Source organism: Octopus bimaculoides, chromosome 15 (assembly GCF_046866305.1).
Source record: "Octopus bimaculoides isolate indiv1 chromosome 15, ASM4686630v1, whole genome shotgun sequence".
Taxonomy (NCBI): domain Eukaryota; kingdom Metazoa; phylum Mollusca; class Cephalopoda; order Octopoda; family Octopodidae; genus Octopus; species Octopus bimaculoides.
In genome coordinates this window covers 45259912-45282957 of record NC_142942.1, presented here as the reverse complement: position 1 = coordinate 45282957, position 23046 = coordinate 45259912, and the positions used below count along the sequence as shown (strand labels likewise).

At 35.9% G+C, this 23046-nt stretch overlaps 2 protein-coding genes across 2 annotated transcripts in view; one reads left to right on the top strand and one right to left on the bottom strand.

Annotated features, from left to right (window-relative positions):
- LOC106878523 (tetraspanin-36) overlaps positions 1–13439 on the bottom strand; it is a 42825-nt gene extending 29386 nt beyond the window's left edge. Inside the window, exon 1 of the mRNA XM_014927763.3 lies at positions 13209–13439. Within this exon, the coding sequence (XP_014783249.1) occupies positions 13209–13268 (60 nt within the window). The 5' untranslated portion in view covers positions 13269–13439. The remainder of the gene's footprint in view (positions 1–13208) is intronic.
- A 272-nt stretch (positions 13440–13711) lies between these two features.
- LOC106878498 (ATP synthase F(1) complex subunit alpha, mitochondrial) lies at positions 13712–22829 on the top strand. Its single transcript, XM_014927726.3, has 10 exons — positions 13712–13810; positions 16643–16718; positions 18194–18360; positions 19343–19516; positions 20030–20196; positions 20327–20475; positions 20606–20757; positions 21662–21994; positions 22205–22349; positions 22460–22829. Exons 1-10 carry the CDS (start codon positions 13751–13753, stop codon positions 22690–22692), a joined length of 1656 nt encoding a protein of 551 aa, XP_014783212.1. The 5' UTR covers positions 13712–13750; the 3' UTR covers positions 22693–22829.
- Positions 22830–23046: the final 217 nt, after the last annotated feature.

Below are 23046 nucleotides of genomic sequence, written 5' to 3'. Positions count from 1 at the left end.
TACAGTATCTCCCCCACTCCTCATACTCAAGACATTTGCCCTTCCACCTCATAATTATTAAAAGTATAAAAAGTAAACTGTAACAAAATATTTTGTAAAAAAAACCTTTTCATTTTTCTAGTGTAGAATTTATCTCCTTTTCGACAGGATTCACTTATTTTATTGATGCCACCAAGATGCTGTTTTGTCAAACATTGGACAGGCTTATCACCCGAAGCCAAGTCCTGTCTTCAAACCTTGATACCATGGTAATGATAGCAGAAGCAACACCAAGTTCTGTCATGATGAATAGAGTCAGCTGAGCATCTTGTCTCTAGTGTTATTTCCTCCTGAAGTCATAACTTTGTGAAATCGGATCTAATTCTGCCGCTTCCCTCGCTTCTTGCTCAATCAAATTATGCCCTAATTACCAAATGAGGTTGTTGTACCAATGACAGAAATTGAACACAATGTCAAGAACTGGAACAAATCCTGCAAGTCATTTCGCTTGATACTAAAACAATTCCACCATTTTACTGCCCTTGGCTGGTTCTTTATTGACTGTAAAAGGAAGAAAGTGGTCTTTTGGCAGGATTTGATCTCAAAACACAAAGAGCTGCAACAAATGCAACGAGCACGCAACTGGTGCTCTAACATCTGCAAATTTGCATAAATTTTGCAACTGCTTCAAAATTTAGAGATTTTACATGAAAATTCTTTCAAGTTCAAAGATTCAATATTGACAATTAGAATCTAACTTGTAAAACAAAAGGAATGGCAACAAACAGCATTGTTATACTTTCTACTTTTTTTAGTCTTTAATGTTTAGACAGGAACCTTGTTGATGTAACTGATATTTATCTAACTGGTCACAAAATCTACTAAAAATGCTGAGCTGACCTTTGAAGAATTTAAACTCAAAGCAATAGTTATCAAAATTATAAACAATTATAAACATTCCGACCACCCCCACAAGTGACTAAAGGTGGATTGACTCACTGTTATAAAATAAAGAACTTTGAGCGATTGGCAGTTCGGATTGGCTAGCAGTTCACTGTGAGCATTGAGTCTCATGTAATAGTAATCATATTGCATGATATAAATGCTTTCTTCTCCCCCTGCTTTGTTAAATTATATATCCAACACTGAGATATGAAAATACAGCAGCAACTTTAACCATCATTAATTAATTGGATTTAATTGTTACATTGTTGACTCATGCCAGCCTGGAAAATAGGCATTAAAAGATAATGATAATCATATTTAATTACAGAATGTTAAATATTAAACTGATGTGTCATTTAAAGATAATTAAAGACTATTAAAATGTTGTGTGATAAAACACAAGATAATCACAACAGATATATTTACAGGATAACAGCTATGAGAAATTGTTACTTTAAGTGTTATTTAGGGAACATTAGACCAAGGAGGTCTAAACTATGCCACGAAACCATTACTATAATGGCACTGGACTTCAGTGAAGTACTCTCTTGTAAAAGAAGGACTGATATGACAAAATGTAGCAAAGTAACAACATAATTAAGAACCATATCTCTTGGACAAGTCTAGATAATGGCCATATTCCAGCTCAACACTGCTTCTCAGTTGTCACTTCACACAACAGAATATCTAAGATGTGACAACTGGAGAGAACTGCATCAGCACCCGGCTGGTACTTATTTTCAGGTGAGTAGACTGAAGCAATGTAAAATGAAGTGCCTTGCTTAAAGACACAACACACTGCCAGGTCTAGGGATTGAAACCACATCACTAAGCTACACACCCTCACTATCCAGCTATATACCACGTAACATAATACTTCTCACCAATGATGGTGACTCTATACCATATCTGTCAATAGTAAAATGTAGCACATTTTTAGTGGACACATGGACTTAAAAAAAAAAAAAAAATTGATATAGAAAGTTCAAAAATTTAAAGAATTTTTAAATGTTTAACAGTCAAAAAATTTTATTTTTCAATGTCTAATGAAATAGTATTCTATATTCCAACCCATAAATTAAAAAAAAAATTCTTACAAATTAAACTGCTAACTCAGTCTACAATATGTAATGTGTCAAGTGTACGATTCTAAGATTTTTTTTTCCATTCTTTCACACACTTTCTGAATTCAATCATAGGTACAGGCATGGCTGTGTGGTGAAGAAGGTTGCTTCCTAACCATGTGGTCTCAGGGTCAATCCCACCATGTGGCACTTTAGACAACAGTCTTTAATTATAGAGTTGAGCTGATCAAAGCCTTGCAAGTGGATTTTGTAAATAGAAACTGAAGGGGGTGAGCTGGCAGAAACGTGAGCACGCTGGGCAAAATGCTTAGCGGTATTTTGTCTGCCACTACGTTCTGAGTTCAAATTCCGCCAAGGCCGACTTTGCCTTTCATCCTTTCGGGGTCGATGAATTAAGTACCACTTACGCACTGGGGTCAATGTAATCGACTTAATACCTTTGTCTGTCCCTTCTATGTTTAGCCCCTAGTGAGCAATAAAGAAATAAGAAACGTTAGCACGCTGGGCAAAATGCTTAACGGTATTTCGTCTGCCACGAAGTTCTGAGTTCAAATTCCGCCGAGGCAGACTTTGCCTTTCATCCTTTCGGGGTCGATTAAATAAGTACCAGTTATGCACTGGGGTCGATATAATCGACTTAATCCGTTTGTCCCTTCTGTGCGTAGCCCCTTGTGGGCAGTAAAGAAATAAGAAACTGAAAGGCGACTATCATAGATGCATGTGTACCCTTATCTCGACATCATGTAATGGTTGCAAATGAGCATCACTGTCATACAAGCGAGGTTGTTTGTCTTCAGTGTAAAACAGGTCTAACTGGGGGGAAACATTACTTTACCTGGAAACAGGTGAGAGTTGGAGATAGAAAGGGTATCTGGCTGTAGAAAAATTTGCATCAACAAAGTCTGTCTGATCCATGCAAGCATGGAAAAGTGGGCATTAAATGATGATGAATCATAATCATAACTGTTAATCAGAAAAATCAAATTAAAAAAAACAAGATAATTAAAATTGATTTCTTGTTTGACGTCAAGGACATCCAGCCGTAGAAATCATGCCAAAGCAGACAGACAGTGGAGCATAATGTAGTCATGTGACTCATAGGATTCTGTCAAACCATCCAATCTAACCACAGTATGGAAGATGGACATTAAATGATGATGATGCAAATCCTGTCAGCTATCACATTGTTAATAAGGGAGATGAAGTTGTTTACGCAAGGAAAAATTTGTAAGAAATTGGGATGTAAAAAAAAAAAGGAAAACCACTCCTAGAGAACTTTTCATTTAGTAATTGCAAGCTTTTAGTATTTCACTGAGTTTGTCATCCATGGGGGAAAAAAAAAAAAATCACTAAGTAATGGTGAGTTTATAATAGTGGCCTTATGACAGTCACGAGATAAAAATGGTGTACATTTAACAAAAGCTTCTTTAATTCGTCATTACTGTGCATGAATGAGTTAGCAATACGCAGAAATATCCAAGACAAAGTTATGAAAATGAATGTCAACATGCAACGTCAATTTGAAAACCACTTAAATTCCCGTGACTTTCTTTGTCCAGATCAGATCGTGATATTAACTTGAGTTTGCTTTTAATTATTGGCCGATATTTTCAGACATCCTATTTATGAGGAGATAATTACAGTTAGAGAATATGCCTCAAAATACAACAAGAAAGGCAGTATTGTTGAAATGTTTCACACGACATTTTTATCTAAAACAGTCTCAGCTAATATGGTAGGCCAAAATGTTGAATTTGTAAAGCAAATTACAGATGCATTGATCATCCATAATTTTACACAACAAATGCTGTGTGCAAGAACATGCTTTAAACCTTTAGCATTCAGATTATTTTGTCAAATGTAATATTTATTCACATTTAATATTTATTCTATTAATCATGCATTATCTTGTAGCTTCAAAATTTCGATGATGAGATTGTTTATTTTCAGAATAACAATGTAGGATAAGTGTAAGAGACCAGATCTGGCCAGTTTCAAAGCTAAAGGGTTAAATATTTTGAGGATGTGATTAGAGTTGTGACAAAAAACCATTTTGATAGCTGACAGGATTTGCATCATCATTTAATGTCCATCTTCCTTACTGTCATGGATTGGATGGTTTGTCAGGGTCCTATGAGTCACATGACAACTTATGCTCCACTGTCTGCTTTGGCATGATTTCTATGGCTGGATGTCCTTAATGTCAAACAAGAAATCAATTTTCTTTTACAGTAGTCTTATATACAACAAAATACACTGACAGTATTTGTTTGAGATGAAATGATTCAAACTTTTGATATGAAAATCATGGAGCTTTACTTTAGTCAGTTAAATCATTGATTGACTTAGTAATTCTGGTTTCATAGAAGTTTTCATGGCATCCAAATAAAAAGTATTAAAGTTTTAAGAAAACTGTTAATGTTTGACAGTAAACTCAACATATTCCAACACAATATTATAAGTGAAAGTTTCAAGTACTACCCAAAAGTAAAGAAATTCTTATGGATAACCAGTTATAACAATCTTGAAAAACACTCAAAACAGTTTATTAAAGAGCCAGGACCAAGAAATTTTGTTTTATATTTGTGAAAGCTCTATCGTTCAGAAAATATCTTGGTAAAGCAGATTTCAGGGATCTGAACTTATATCCATTTGAGTGGTCAGAATGAAGAGATCTAGAAATGCAGTTAGGCCAACTTCCAATCTGATCCTATTTAGAAGTAAAAATCATTACAATGGTGCAATATTACAACAATAATCATCCTACTGGTCACATTTGCCTTAAATAATCAGAACAGGGAAAACGGTTTCATCTAGCAGAAGATGGAGCAACCTCTGGTGCTAAGGCCAAAATAAAATGCACCCAGTACGTTCTGTTAAGTGATTGGCATATGAACAGAGGCAACATAGGATCAGGAGACCTATTCAGTCTAGCTGAGGACATGACAACCTCCCTAGTGTTGATACCACATTAAAATATAGCACCAGTACTTTGTAAAGTGGTTATCCATTGGCACTATCTACAACTTGTTGAGCAATTTCATCAACACTACCTGTGCATCATCTTCGACACCCACTGGATTAACTATGTTCCTAACATCAAGATCCTAGAGAAAGTGAAGGTCACTAACATCAAAGCAACTCTGATAACAAAACAGATACACCGAGCAGGACAACGCCAAGATGGAGGATAATTGACTTAAAAGATCACACTGTACGGGAAAACTCTCTCCTGGTCACCATGATAGAAGAGCAACAAAGAAAAGGTGCATGGATTCCTTAAAGAAATCTCCCTGTGCCTGCCACGTTCATCATTGCCATGGACTGTTCTTTCCAATGACTATGAAGCCTGGCATTTCACTGTCCACTAGGCAATGGACTCCTCTGAAGGTAACTGCACGACCATCCTTGGAGACAAGAGAAAAATTCAGTAAAAACAAGAATACCATGACCAACCCTGATGACCAACCTTCTCTAATGACCAGCCATCTCATGAAGACCCTGCACTCATGCCTGTCCGTTTTGAATTGGACTAATTGGGAATCAACAAGCTTGCAACAGATGTGGACAGACTCATTTGTAAATCTTTGCTTGCAAAAACCAAGACAAGATGAATAACCGTACAGAAAACAGTCTCTACCAATACCGATTATATAATGAACTCGTGCTCCCTGTGGTGTGTGCGTGTGTGTGCGTGTGTGTGTGCTATGCATGTGACATAAACACATTATCATCTATCAGTCCAAAGACTACAATTGTTTATTTATTGTTTGGATTTTTAAATTTTTATTTATCAAGAAGCAGAGGGGTTGGGGGTGTATAGTAAGAAACAGAATAAAGTTCACCAGTAGATGGAGGATATTTTTTCATAGGGTGGAGGAAGAGGAGCAGCTAGGTAGAGAAATGCTATTGTTCCGCTGTAATCCAAAAGTATTCTGAAACCATTCCATCTTTCTTCCAAAGTGCAGGGAATTCAGCATAACCTTTTCTAAGATGGCAGGGTGCCATCTGAGGAACATTTAGCTAGTATTTATAGCAGGCTGAGCAACCAGGTAGAGAATTCTTTGTATGTAATCCTATCAATGGGGTCAGGATCACAAAATTTAGATAGCAACAGTTGAAAGGAATAAAGATGAGTTGTGTAACAACAATCCCATCAAACTTAGATCAAGATAAGTGAATTTCATCTTATCTTTTATATGACTGGTTTCAGTCATTTGATTGTGGCCATGCTGGGGCACTACCTTGAAGAATTTTCAGTCAAATGAAACAGCCCCAGTACATTTTTTTTTTAATTTAAGTTTCATACTTATTCTATCAGTCTCCTTGTCTCCTTTGCTGAACTGCTAAGTTACAGGGACATAAGCACACCGACACTGTCTGTGTCTGTGCCCCGCTCATTACCACTTGACAACCACACACACAAATGGGCTTCTTTTGATTTACCAAATCCACTTACAAGGCTTTGGTTGGGCTGAGGCTACAGAAGACACTTGCTCAAGGTGCCACACGGTGGGATTGAATCCAAAACCATGTGGTTGGGATGCAAACTACTTACCACACAGTCACAAATGAAAGGGTTTTTTTTTTAATGTGCATGTGTGATTCCTGTATCTATACAAACTTGTAGAGTTTTAATAATAGACTAATTTAGTATAAGGAGAATTGAGTATCTTGCTGAAGGACACAAATACAGAGACACAATGACAATTACCTCCATCTATCCTATAGAGTAACTTTCACAACCATGAAATTAAAGTAGAGTACACCAAGAACCTCTTGCTCAGTTTTCCCCACACGTGTGTGTGTACAACAACTTTGCTTTCTCATACTTTGAGGAAAATAAATGGTGTAGATTACAAGTGGAAAAAATAAATAAAAAGTTGATGGGCACACACATACATACGTACTGATTCACATATATACCTACAAAAGGAAGGTTGGAATTTTGGAAAAAAAAAAAAAAAAAAATGACATGTTTCAGTATGTATATATGTGCATCCACCAATTATTTTTTTACACATTAAATTCCGATATAATCGAAATCTATGCCATCTAAAAGGTATTTGCAGAAATTTTCATTAAAAGATAACTATTTTTCTGAAGACTATGAAGAAACAAAGTCGGTCGTATGTACACTTCTGTATAATCATTTTTCCTCACTAGCACAAGTTATATACTATGGAAGCAATGTTTTACAACCGGATACTCTTCCTATCGTGAACTCTTACGTGTTTTTCAAGTAAGGAATCTTATCTCAAGCAAGCGGAGCATTCGCTGTCATGAGAAGCAACAACTCTGCTCCAAGTTTAGCCATTTTCATAGAGCGCGAATGTAAACACACACATACGATGCGTTTCTTCCAGTTTTCGTCTATTAAAATCACTTACAAGATATTAGACAGTTTGGGTGCTACAATAGACACTTGGTGCTGCACAGTGGAACTGAACACCAAGAAAGTGATTGGAAAGCAAATTTCCTAACTGTACAACCATGCCTGCACCTCTATTTACACACACACAATTATTCTTCATTCAAGAGACCACGTACGTTACAGCTGTTTCAACCTAGCGACTTTATCAAACAGTCGTAATGTGTTCTTTCAGAGAGTATTAAAAAAAAACACAACACTCTTGTAACCTTATGTATTGAGTGTCACAACGAAAGATGTTTCCTTCCCATTAACGAACAATACATACATACATACATGCATACATATACACTCAGCAAACATGCACGAACATGTTCCTATATTCTACAAAAAGACTTATTGACCGACTTAACGCACGCAACTAACACTATTGGTTTCAAATATTGGAACAAGGCCAGCAATTTCAGGGGAAGAGATAAGTCGATTACATCGACCCCAGTGCTCAACTGGTATTTATTTTATCGACCCACGAAAAGGTGAAGTCGACCTCGGGACAAACGAAATGCCAACTCGCCCCACCTTTAATATGAATTGTTAGTAAGGCGGCGAGCTGGTACAATTGTTAGCGCGTTGGACAAAACGCTTAGCGGCATTTCGTCCATCTTTACGTTCCGAGTTCAAATTCCGCCGAGGTTGACTTCGCCTTTCACTCCTTCAGGGGTCGATTAAAAATGAGTACCAGTTGAACACTGGAGTCAATGTAATCGACTTGCGACCTCCCCCAAAATTACCGGTCTTGCGTCAAAATTTTAAACCAATATTAGTTGTTAGTTTAATATTGCTAATGTTATAAGCAGGGCCGGATTTAAACCCAGTGGGGACCCTTAGACTTTGCCTGTCATTTTCAGCTGTATACATGTTTACAACGTTGAATATAACGTAAATTATAAAGAACGCTTATAATTTCATATCAATTTTCTTAATTCGTTTTTTTTTTTTTAAATTTTCCATATTCTATAACTTCAATGTCTGTCAACACTGACAGTTTCTGACAATGTTGCCATATTCATTTGCTTGGCTAACGCAGTGGTTCTCAACCGGGGTCTATATGACCTTTGGGAGTCCATATAAGATTTTTTAAAAATCTGTGCAATAAATTGCTTACACCTCAACAATACACAAAATATTTTAAATTTCTATATTATTCCTAACATCATATTACCCACATAGCATGGACTGCTGAGGACATTTTATAAAAATGAGACTACCATGCACGCATAAAAAACATCTTAGGCGATCTAACCCTGACACTAAAACCCTAACCCCGTAGTGAAGATCATGCGCGTGTTACGGAAAAGGCCGATCTTTGGTAAAGATCGCCGAAGACACTTCTTATGGAAAAGGCCGATATTTAGGACTCATACCGTAAGATCGCCACATCTTAGTATATAATGGTGGCAAGTTTTATATCATGTGAAAAGTCATAAGTTGAACTATTAGTCCTCCTGCATTCGGGGGGGGGGGTATCGGAGCGTTTGGATATTAGACCTAAACAAACCCCCTTAAATTAAATGCATCTATCTGGGCCACAATCGTAGCCTGTGGACCTGTGCCTGACAGCCACAATCGCAGCCCGTCGCACTTTGTGCGAATTATAAAAATACATCAAATGGCTATGGGGGTCCACCCAAGTAAAATAGGAATCAAGGGGAGTCCATAAGCAAAAAAAAAAAAGGGGGGGGTGGTAAGAATTATTGAATCAAAACCCAAGGCCTTGGTGGATCACAAGTATATCATTCTTAATAGCTTTTTAAATATAAACGGGATCAATAAACTAAAAATAGGGCACGATAATTTAAAAAACTCTACTGGATAAGAAAAATTATAAATCATTTGATTTAAAAACATTTTTCACTCCAAGTTTTAGGAGACTTCAATGCTTGAGGAGGCGGGGCTGGGTCCTAGCTTATACATACATCAGGCCCTGGTTCTAAGTAAAACTGGCATTGCTAAAATTAGTTGTGTGCGAAAATTATTTAGCTCAATGCTTTTCATATAATACATATGCAAACACAAATATGCACAGTAGACTTGTTTACCAAAAACATTTTAACAGTGACTCTTCTGAACGTTTTCTTTGGGTCGAAAGTAACTCAATATAATTTTAAGTATTAATGAAAAAAAAATGGTTTATATCTCGGAAAAAAATTCTGTTCACAGTTCGAAACATTTAAACAGATTTGGTCGGGGAGGTTAGAGTGCAAAATAACAAAGCTGGCGGGGGGGGGGGGAGACAAAGGGAAAATCTGCTAAGCTATGGATTAAAGTAGATTAATAGTAAGTTCATAAGCTTACAAAAAAAGCTAAGACAACTAAATAGTTATGTACTCTATGAGAACTTTCCTAATCCACATTGCGATAGGATGGCGAAGAGATAGTTACAATAACATAAGATTGGAGTGAATCAGAATATTTCTTGCAGAAGGCCGGAGTAAAACTGCAGTTTTCTCTTCTTTAATCAACCACATTTTTTTTATTTATATCAAATTATTGTTGTCTTGAGAGAGAAAATGGAGAGACGTGGTTATGAATTAGCTTTGGGTTGTAAGTGAAATTGACATGCACTAATGAACTTGTATTACGACTGTCTTACACACAAATGGAATTATAAGAGGAAAAACGAGATTGTGTGGCTATCAGGATTTTCTTCCAAAAAGCTAATTTTGATCGAAAACGATGCATACATTATTTACTTTTGCACAAACGTTCATCCACACACAATATTGTAGAACAAACAATGGCTTTATTAAAGTACAATTTTCGAGCGGGATACGACCAAGCACTGATTCCTTCTCTCGCCAGAGTTGGGTGACATGCAGTGAATATCGCTGGGTCACTCGACTCTTTGGGGCGTAGATGAGGTAAATTATTCAACAGAATAGAGTTCTGTTTACTTCAATAAATCTTCATTAAACACATGTTAAATTTTCCAGTCCAGACTGACTAAGATTTTATATATATATATATATATATATATATATATATGTATGTATAAAATCCAGACTGACTGGGGAAGATTATATAATATATATATATAAACCAGACTGATTGAGAAATATTATATAATATATATATCCCGAATGTTGACGTTACTTCAATGTAACAGCAATAGCTATTATAATTCCAGCCCACCTGAGTCGTTGGACGTTATTACAGTATGACCAACATATGTATTACCTGTCCAAGTTCACTCAATAAGTCTGGATTCAGGAATTACGAAGAATTAACTTAGAAAACGCTAGTTAGATCAAATAAAAAGACGATTCTTTAATGTACACTAAATGTCAATACAAGACAAAGCCATTATCAGTAGATGGAGAAAATTATCATAATCTCATCTCCCTCACCTGTCAGAATATACCAAAAAGCGATATCTCGTCTCTTTATGGTTCCAACAACATTGAAGCTAGTTTAATATAACACCAAAAAAGAGGCGATGGGAGGGGGGTAATCGGCAGGTGGATATTGTATAACAATTTTTCTAATTCAGCTTTTTTTATAAAGGAAGAAAGAGAAAATGACAATATAAAACCGTGATGCCAATTAAGAGTTTTTATTGAATTTAAGTGTCCATAATATTCTTATCGTAACTCATAGAATAACACTGGGTGTTAATTAATATGGATTAAATAGGAAGCTTAGATATACTTCGTCTGTGCGCGAATAATATATACGTGTGTGTGTGTGTGTGTGTGTGTGTGTGTGTGCATGTCAATGGAAGATGTGCCAAAATGTTTAAAGGTACAAACATCCACCGTCTACAGAAATAGCAGCCAAATCAGCCTCAAAATACACCCTATTATTTTAAAATAGGACACATCGGTCAATGTAAGCGCACGCACACATTATATATATATAAAATGTAAGAATAAAATCTTTATAAGAATTTATCAAGTAGTCAGTGTGAATATATATATATATATATATATATATATATATATATATATATATATAATGGGATGGTCATGACAGGAATGGCTTTAGTTGAATCAAGGCTGACTTGGAAGTACACAACACCAACGTGAGTATGATTCATCCAAACAGACATGATAAACTCATAAAAATGTTCCCATTCAGTGACTTGACACGAAAACATGCCAACCCACACAGCCACATGCTCCACATGCACACAATAAACAAGTTTCAAATTTTAGCACAAGGCAAGCAGGTTTGGGGAGGGGCGAAGTTGATAAAATCAACTCCAATTTTCAACTGGTACTAATTTTATCGCCCTCAAAAGGATGAAAATTAAAATCAACCACAGCATAATAAATAATGCCATCATACACATTGGCTGGCTTTCATTTAATTTAGGCTTTTGTACAAAAACAAATAGTGCCCCAGTATGGTTACAGTCCAAGCCAATAGCAATTACACTGTGGTCCGTCTTTAAAAGAAGATTCCTAAATAAATGTGAAAGAAAATTCTGTCAGATAATCTGATAAATTCTTGATAAACAATGTTAGCGAGAATGGTAAAATGGTTTAGAAAGGAAAAGATTAGGCTGGGCAATCATTATTATTACGACATAGTTTGGAAAATTATAGAGAAATAAACAGAAATGAATGTAAACAGTCGCTGTCATTCTCACCAATTTTACAGACATTGGACAACGAAGTACAGCGTGTGTGTGTGTGTGTATGTGTGAAGGAGAGAATTGTTAAACCTTGGAAAGGATTGATTCCTTACAACATATTAAAACTATATTATATACACCTATGTGTATGTGTATACATACACATACATACATGCATACAGGGTGCACATAAATTACCTTTACAACTTCCACGACGGTATCTATTTAAAGTTGAGATCCATCAATCAACTTCTATGAAGTGTTCTGATGGCTTTAATAAAACTTTATTTCCTTGCCTATGTTTTGAAATAAGCTGCTGAATTATCCATATTTTTCATTATCTTTTTCTGAACGTTTCAAATTGTAAATGTTAACTAATGGGACTATATATATATATATATATATATATATATATTAGGGATAAAATCCAAAATTACAGGTAAAAACTCAATTAAAATCAATTTATTAAAAGTTAAAATTAAATTAAGTTTCACAGTATAAAATATATAAATATATAGTATTAGGGAAAAGATGAGATCATGTACCTTGGTTCTTTCCCCTAATACTATATATTTATATACACACACAGGTACATATATATGTGCGTATGAGTTTCAATATGCGAGTGTAAGGGCCTATATAACATCAGTGGTGCTCAACCAGGGTACATATGACCCTTGGCGGGTCGGGGTCCACATAAGATTTTGCTGTTAAAATTTCTACAATAATATGGTTGTACGCTTCTACAATACACAAAATATTTTGACAACCTTTTTTTTTTTTTTTTACAATTCCTAATATTTAATTATAAAAATAGGGATTATTTAAATGGGGTAAAGTGGTGGGGGCCCACCTGAGTAAAATAGGAATCAGAAAGGGTTCATAGGTAAAGATTTAAGAAAAAAATTTTAAATGGTTGAGAACCACTGATAGACACGAAGCTATGTCTGTATTGTATGTGCGTGTAGCAAATAATCCTTTGAAATAAAAGAAGCATCACCAAGAGAAGAAAAATGTTGTTTACATGAAGAATGAGAAGAAAGAACAAATATATGATAAAAGATATAACAGAAGAATATATATATATATATTAAAATAGCCATTCTGAATAATAGTGATATATAATAATAACAGATTTATGATTATAAATGGTGCTGTCGAATGAAGTGGAATCATAATAATAATAACTTACCCAAAACAACAAACAGAGAATCAATACACAGCACTTGGACATTTTAGTGCTTAAAGACATTCTTCAACTGGCGAAAAGTCAGCAATGAAATAATAAGTAATGGTCAGACAGTAGCAGTACTAGTAGTAGTACTACTACTAGATAGATGTTAGTGCTTATTATGTGGAGAGATAGATAGAGAGAGAGAGGATGAAATAATCGATGACAATGTCTGATGATCAGAAAAGGAATGAAACGATTTTCGCCAGACTTTTGTGACGTTCTTATACTCACGTGACAACTACATTGCTTCACGATCTTCTCCGGAAACAAAGATTTCGTCGTTTCTATCGAATTTTTAGAAAAAATCAGTATTATTATTATTATTGGTATTAGTTAACTAACTAAAATAAAGATATTTCATCAAAATTAAATAATGTGCTAAAAAAAACAAAAAACAAAATCACGGCCCTAGCTAACCTAAATATCATTCCCATGATGCATTAGGTCTATCTTTCCCGTTCGGCCATATTCTTCTATCAGACATCATTCGTCTCTCCAAGATGTTAGCTGCACGGGTTACTGCCACTCTAGCCAGGAATATTCCAAGGGCAGCCACTAAGGTATGGATGCAATAAATACTTAACAATTATTTTAACATTACCTTTTAATAATATTCAATTTAGCGTTGGTAAAGACAATATAAACCGGTAATATGTCGGTCTGAAAAGCCAGTTCCACCAAATCCGTTTTTTCGTGGCTTAATCATCATTTATTTCTTTATAAAGCCTCCGCATTTTACAATTACTCATTTATTTCTACATCAGTCTTCTCATTGCTTATAGCTCCTTCTTTAAGCTTAAACTTGTAAAATTTCCATCACATCCACTCCCCTTTTATTAATGATTTTCTTATGGAGGCTATTCGTCCTCTTTTTAACCTTGCATGAAGGTCAGGGTGGAAAAATTAAACAATCAACCTTTTATTTTAATAAATACATAACATTTACGTGTGCATAAATAAATACTTGCTTTTATTGAAGTGGAATTACATTTATGCAATTATCAATATAAAAATCTTCCTTACATCGAACTCCCATCATATATGTTCCTTCGCCATGTGCGTGTATAATTAATTTACATCGTTATGTAGATAAATGCATAATATAAAATACCTCTGGAAGATGCCAACATTCGATATTCTATAATTCTATTCTGCTGCCTTTATTGAAGCAACAGCAGAAGTTTAACTCGAAGCACTTCGATCTGAAGGAGGCTGTGCTTTAGTGTAAAATTTGAAATCGTGGATAAAGTGTTATATTTATCTACTGTATTATTATAATAAATATATTCCCTCGAAACAAGGTGAGTACTTTAATTTGTACTCATGAAACCGCTTAAAAAAAAGTTTCCATCTATCTACAACCCAAGAAATGTATCCATTATCTAAGACATTGCTGTGTCATTCAAACTTGTCCTCGTTTTTTTAACATTCATTTGAAGAAGACGGGCACACGATTAGGTGAAAAGCGCTTTATATGATTTATAAAACGTGACATTAATAAAAATCTGCAAATGTACAACCATCCAGATTTCTGAGTACCTTAATTTTTTTCTATAATATAATTCCTGTACATCACCTCCAAACCTTCCAATATATATATAAGTACTAATAACATTAGTAACTTGGTGGCAGTTGTACCGCCTGCAGATCGAAACCACATTACAGATTCTGTCTTTATATCTGCATACATTATACGATGCCTGGCTGCCCCTGATCAAGCATACGATCAAAACATTCTAAACGTGACCTTCACTTTTTTTTTTTTTTTAATTCTATTTTTCGGGTATAGTTTATCTAATGTGTCTTCTCCTTGGAATGCTATGTTATGTGGTGTGAGCTTTTCTGATATTTATAGCAGATCGAGTTTATCACGTACGGCCTTTCCTCCTCGTTGTTATGACCGGCAACGTTGTCAGCGTGGATGGATGCTTGGTTGCTTGCTACTGCAGTCAGATATTTTTCTTTATTAGACATGTTGATCCGTCAACATTGACATGGAGATAGCTGTGGCGTTCATGCATATGCCAAGGGCATTTTTGTGTTTCAGGGTTAATTATAAATGAGGGTTTACTCAGATTTAATAATCTAACGTGATGTACTGCAACAAATCTGTGGTTCCTTATACTCGTAACTTTGACGAGTATTTAAGACATATCGTATATGTCTTACTACTACCAAGGTGACCATTATGTCACCTTGGGATTATATGTAAACGTCCCCAATTTCTCAGTCATTTGATCCCCAAAAGACTGACCACTAACTGAACAACTGTTTGACCTTGCTACTTTTCAAATATCACTATTGTAAATATTTATCTTACTGGTGTTGATTGCTTTCTTAGTCATTTTACAAATCAGAATATATTTAATAACGAGCAGAGTTTGCTCCCAGGTCGTTGAATCTGCAAACTAAAGTTACTAATGTCCTTGACAGCATGAACATCACAACATACACCTCAGTTTTATGCTGAATATTGTTTCAATTTACACAACGTATATATTTTCCCATGTTTGTAGGTGTTTGGTGAGTGTCAAGTACTTCTCTCTCTGTTGTTCTAGCGTTTAAAGGTCACTTTAACCTTTGTATATTTCTGATAAAACAACAGTTATACGATACAGTGTGGTAATTCACCTGAATCTATACACAATGAAGGTGTTGCTAAAACATTAATTCAATATTTTGACTGTTTGCTACAAGGGGAGTGTATATTGATGTTACAGGCAAGATCCTTCTATATGCATAAAATCAGTGTTTGTTTTCAATTCGATTGGTAGAGAGGTGGACAAGATACTTTGCTATATTCATTTAAATTACTTCACATTCTGAGTTCAAATCCCCATCAAGATTGACTTTGGTACATTTTAATTGATTCTAAAAAAGTGAAAGGCAATTAAATTCGGAGTCAATATACTCAACTGTACTCTGGCACCAAAATGTTTAATCTTTCATTTAATCCATGCCATTATTAATGTTGTCTTAAACAATTGTTCCTCTTTATGTTCTTTTTCTTTGATGCTGTCATGCGTTGGAGGGATACATTATTAATGTATTGTTTTACAGCCAAATGTCCTTCCTAGCATTGACCCTTGTTTTTAAAGTAAGAGTTCTCTTATTCCGTATCATAGAGTGAACAAACAATTTATTATCAGTACAAGTACAAATAACATCACCAGTTAAACATCATGACTTTCAAATAAACAGTCACAGATGTAAACACATACATGCAGACAGCATTTATACATATTCAACTAGCTTCTTTTTGGTTTCCAAATTCTCTCACTTTTTGCTGTGCATTGGGTGGGACTCAACCAAAATCATGTTATATAAAATGTTAGAATGTTTTTTGTTTCTAGTTTTTGTAATACATTGATTGAATTTGTTCATCCTTGTAGGTCTGCACCAATGCCCTTGGAGCTGGCACTATTGCGATCAGGAAATTCTCTGCCACCACACCCTCTAGGGCTGCTGGTAAGTGTTAATAACCCCTTGACCTATGCCAAAAGGAGTTGGTCCTTTCTTGATGATGGTTTATGTTATAGGGTAGTCGTGGACAAATTGTATCCCACAAGACTTTCTGAATGGTACACCTAACAATAAATTACCTTGAGTTTTTTTTTAATAATGCAATCCACCTGATGAGGGACCAGCCTACTCCTCAGGGGAGGTTGCCCATGTCTTACATGGGTATGGTTAATTAAGCCAAACATGGCATCACAGGATGTATAGCTACAACCCTGTGAATGCTGGAGGTTGATAAAGTATTGTGAAAATAATTATCTAAAGATATATTGAAGACATGGCTATGAGATTTAAAGTCCTTCATAATGGAACTAATTACTTTGGTCACAGAATTATGCAGGATTCTGTTGGTAAGGATAATGATTTACTCTCATATTTAAGGTGCTGACTGTTAACTCAAAAGTAATATTTTGATGAATTCAAACTGCTTAATCTTCCAATTTTGGATTTATCCTTTGAATGTCAGATTAAAGGCATTGATCCATTGCAACCCTGCAGCATTATGACATCCTTTTCCCTAAACTTTTGTGGGAAATGTTCATATTTTAGCAGTCATCGGAGCTTGAAGTCTGTCTTTGTTTTATTATTAATCTGTCAGGTGATTAGTGGCAAGTCAAAAAATAGACATGAAGGTGTCCATGTAGGAATGCTGTTGGAAGTGTTCTATTTCTAACCCTCTTCATGTCACTGGAATCTATTTCTGCTTCAGTGCTACATATTGCAAAAAAAAATTTCGTTTGAAAATTCAGGAATGTTTCATGTAAAATAGAAGTGTCTGGTAATTAAATACATAGTTATGGTGATGGGCTGGCAGAATCATTAGCGTTGGGGGTGGAGAGAGAATGTTTTGCAGTATTTCTTCCAGCTTTTTACATCTGGAGTTCAAATCCTGTCAAGGTCAACTTAGCCTTTTATCTGTCCATGGTTGATAAAAACAGTCTAGTACTGGGATCATTGTCATGTTCTGCTCCTCTCAAAATTGTTAGCTTTGTGGCTAAATCAGAAAATATTATTAACCCTTCAGTGTTTAAACCACCCATGTCTTGCTGAAATATTTTGTGCCTTTTATGTTACAACTGGTCAGGTCAGGTCTCTTACACCTGTCCTCAAATGTCATTCTGAAAATGAATAATCTCATCATCAAAATCTGAAAGCTACAAGATGATACATGATTAATTCAAAACTATGAATAAATAAGCATTACATTTGACAATAATCTGAATACTAATGGTTTAAATATTTGGTAATGCTACTTTAGTCTCATCTAGCCAACTTGAACTCACTCATTTCATCAACAGAATTCAATTAAAATATTTTTCATTATTCATTAGACCCATTACATTATTATTTTTTTTTTTTTACATTCTGCTGATAATTTCTATTGAAATGTTTCATTCACTGGTGGTGTGTCTAATTCGTTATAGGTGCTGAGGTCTCTTCAATCCTTGAAGAGAGAATCCTTGGTCAATCTGCCAAAGCAGACCTTGAAGAAACTGGCAAAGTCTTATCAATTGGTGATGGTATCGCCCGTGTCTATGGACTGAAGAATATCCAGGCTGAGGAGATGGTAGAGTTCTCCAGTGGCCTTAAGGTATATTTCCATTTCTATTATTATTGATGATGATTTTGTGGGGGGGAACAAAGGAATCACTCGTATCCAGTCTGTAAACCATAGAGGCTTGGATGCTTGTTAGGACTAGATGTACCAGTAATATAATAAGGAATACCTATCAGTTATTTTACTTGTTTCAGTCATTTTTTTTTTTTTAACAGTTTTAAAATGTTTGAGTCTCCATTAATGTTTACTATATTTCTGTCTAAATATGATATTCCGCATATTTATACTACATAAAAATATGTAGGCCAAATAGCTTTGTTATTCCATCACTAATTGTATTTAATTGGTGAGATCCATCTCGTATACGAAGTTAGTATTTTCCTGATGTGTTATGGCTCCAGAGAGCTAAAATATTTGCTGCCAGAGCTTAGATTTTATCTTACCCCCTTGCTTCAGTTATTCCTCTCAGTGAACTTAAAATTTAATATCTCAGACCCTCTTCAACCGAATTATAGTACCAAGCTCTAATTGTGGAAGGGGGTAGACCCATGAAGATGTGGGACAAAGTTGTGTGACCGGATCTTCAGATGCTGGGCCTCACTAAGGAAATGACAAAGAACTGAGAGATGTGGCAATTTGTTGTACTTGATAAGACACATCAAGCTAAATAAAATCACTGTCTACCACACATACAAGCTTGTCCTCTCAGGTGCCAGTGCTACTTAAAAGGCACCTAACACACTGTTAAGTGGCTGGCATTAAGAAGGGCAGCCAGCCATAGAAACCATTCCACAACAGACAGTCGAAGTGTGGACAGCTCCATGTCAAACCGTCCAGCCCATGCCAGCATGGAAAGCGGATGGTAAACAATAATGAAGATTATCCAATGTTAACTAGACAGTAAAATAAGTGAATGAGTTTTCTCCTAATTATCTTAAATGTCATTAATTAGCCATGAAACAGAATTGTGATAAATAATTTCTCTTTTAACTTTTTGTTTTTAAATTTGATTTAGGGTATGGCTCTTAACTTGGAACCTGATAACGTTGGTGTTGTCGTCTTTGGTAACGACAAACTGATTAAAGAAGGTGACATTGTGAAAAGAACTGGAGCCATTGTCGATGTTCCTGTTGGACCAGAGCTTCTTAGTCGTGTTGTTGATGCTTTGGGTAACGTCATTGATGGAAAGGTCAGTGTCTCATTTATTTTCTATTTGATATACAGTAATCACTCACCATATTACGATTCACCTATTGCGCAGATTTTTCTGGGTAATATATGCAAATTTATATCACGGGGTTTCTGTGGTAAAATAAGCATTTTTATGCCTAAAAATTGATACATAAAAATGCAGTACAGTACTGCTCTGTATAACACGTTAATTAAAATATATTAAAAAAAAATATGTAGCGTACTGTAGTTGAGAAAATGAAACTCGGGAGGAAAGTGTGTGGTGCTGTTTTGCATTTATGATAAAATAAATATATACAAATTATAAAAATTTAAAAAAAATATACAGTACTGTTTCTACTTCGCAGATTGGGTGGGGATTGGAACATAACACCTGCGATTGTCGAGGAATTACTGTATAGCCATTAATAATACTAATAGTAGACATTAACATTTGTGTCTAATGTTAAGATTTGAAGACCGCTATCATTTTATTTGATTATATCTAATACATCCCTTTTAAAATTTCCAGGGCAATTTGGCTGCTCCTAAGCGTGCTCGTGTCGGTATAAAAGCCCCAGGTATCATTCCTAGGATATCTGTACGCGAGCCCATGCAAACTGGCATCAAAGCTGTTGATAGCTTGGTCCCTATTGGCCGAGGTCAGCGAGAGTTGATCATTGGTGACAGGCAGACTGGGTAAGTTCCGTGTTAGATGCACATTCTGATTCCTGTTAGCACAATTTAATAATGTAGCTTCCTGCCTGTCGATTGATCTCCCTGCAGAATTGTTCAGCAGTCTAAGTGAAGTTCGTTGTTCTACTTCCAGCAAAACTGCCATTGCTATTGACACCATCATCAACCAGAAGCGTTTCAACGAGGGCACTGACGAGTCCAAGAAACTTTACTGTATCTACGTTGCTATTGGCCAGAAAAGATCCACTGTAGCTCAGATTGTCAAGCGACTGACAGATGCCGGTAAATATCTGCACTTCTTTTAAGTACTGCTTTTTGTTATTTTTTATTTTAAAATTTTAAAACAAATGGTGCTTGAGACATTGAAGCTCATTTTTTTTTTCCTCTCTCTCTCTCTCTTTCACCTCCTAAGATGCTATGAAATATACAATTGTTGTGAGTGCCACAGCCTCTGATGCTGCTCCATTGCAGTATCTGGCTCCTTACTCTGGCTGTGCCATGGGAGAATACTTCAGAGACAATGGATCCCATGCTCTCATCATTTATGATGATCTTTCCAAACAGGTAACTTATACAACCCTTTTTTTTCTTAACTTGTTTTTCATTTCCTTTCAGTGGCTGGCAAAACTGGAAGTTCAGATCTTTGTGTTCTCTAGTTCAATCCTTAATGTACAACACTGAAAAGTTTCCAAGCCTAGTTGAACTCGGATGGAATAATGTCTACAAAAGGGCATTTTCTGTTTTTTACCTCTCCTTAAAGAGGTAAGGGCAGTGACCCCATGACCCTTTAGCCTCTGAGACTGATGGGAAAGGAAGGAGAGAGGAAATTCTTCAAACCAGTGACCTTGGGGATTACTAATGGCACCCGGTGTTGGGTTGTGATAAGGTGGGCAGCTAATTGATTGTACCACCCACATAGGCAAAGGTAAAGTTACCTTCTCGAGTCATACCGACTCATAAGGGCTGGTTTCCATGGCATATATATTCCCCACCTGGACAGGATGCTGGTTCGTTGCAGGGTTACTCATTTTTGCCAGCTGAGTGAACTGGAGCAACGTGAAATGAAGTGTTTTGCTCAAGAACACAACGCGTCGCCCAGTCCAGGAATCAAAACCACAATCTTACGATCGTGAGTCCGACACCTTAACCACTAAGTCACATACTTCCACACCACCCCAGGTAGACTATGGAGGCAGGATTTAAACTCGGAACACTCAAGAGAACAGGGACAGAAACCAACATTCTTACAGTTGAATTATCCTGGTTGGGTGGGGGTGTTCTTTTTTTCCAATCCCTGAAAGGATGAAAAGTAAAGGTTGAACTTTGAGCACAGAGACTCGGAATAATGTGAACCATTCTATTCAACAACTCTGTTGGTTTGTTTCTTCTGGATTGTTTCATATTATGTCTATAAACTACAAATATTGGTAAGATCAATTAACAATGTTTTGTTTGTTTATTTTTTCAGGCTGTTGCCTACCGTCAGATGTCTCTGTTGCTGCGTCGTCCCCCCGGACGTGAAGCTTATCCTGGTGATGTATTCTACCTTCACTCTAGATTGTTGGAAAGAGCTGCTAAACTGAACCAAGACCATGGTGGTGGCTCCCTCACTGCTCTGCCAGTCATTGAGACCCAGGCTGGTGATGTGTCTGCCTATATTCCAACTAATGTCATCTCTATTACCGATGGACAGATCTTCTTGGAAACTGAATTGTTCTACAAAGGTATCAGACCTGCTATCAATGTAGGTTTGTCTGTGAGTCGTGTCGGCTCTGCTGCTCAGACCAAAGCCATGAAACAGGTGAGGCTTGTTTGCAGACTTTTCATAGCTTATATCTAGGTACAGCTACTCTCATGTTTTAACTCTTTAGCGTTCAGATTATCCTGCCAAATGTAATGGTTATCTGTTCACATTGTTTTGAATTAATCATGCATTGCCTTGCTTCTCTGAGATTTTGATCGTGTTATTGAACTAATTAACTGTTGCTTCAATTTGTAAATTTTTGTGCAGGTGGCTGGCTCTATGAAACTCGAGTTGGCTCAGTATCGTGAAGTTGAAGCTTTCGCTCAGTTTGGATCTGATTTAGACCAGTCTACTCAAAACCTTTTGAACAGGGGTGTCAGGTTGACAGAGTTACTCAAACAAGGCCAGTATTGTAAGTAAATCTCAGTTTACAACTTAATATTAGGTTTCAAATCTTCAAATCTCATCACACATTAACATTACATTGTTTTTTTTCCCCCCTTTTCTCTTTCTTTTGTGAAGGTCCTATGGCTATTGAAGAACAGGTTGCAACCATTTATGCTGGTGTGAGAGGTTATTTGGACAAGTTGGAGCCATCTAAGATTACCCTTTTTGAGAGCCAGTTCTCTAAGCATGTGCAAGCTACCCAACAGGAGCTCTTGAAGCAGATCCGTGAAGATGGTCAAATCACACCTGAAAGTGATACCAAATTAAAAGCTGTTGTAACTGATTTCCTTTCTGGCTTCTCTCCTTAAGGGCTGATGGGTTTTTAGGAAAGTGAAATGGAGGAAATTTTGGTTACATCATTAGTTATCATTGGGCTGCCTCATGTTAAAACCTTCGTCTTAGATGTATGTACAGACGTTTATTAATAAATGAAAATAACTTCCGACTGTGATTTGTCTTCCTTGCATCTCACACATCATCTAAATGAAATCTGTTTTCACTTGTTTGTTCATTACCATTATTTAGATCAGTAGTTTTTCAACTGAGGTCCATATAAGATTTTAAAATTTATCTGCAATAAATTGAATATACTTCTACAGTACACAAAATATTTTAATGTTTTTATACTATTATTAATATAAAAGTGTTTTTTTTATATACTG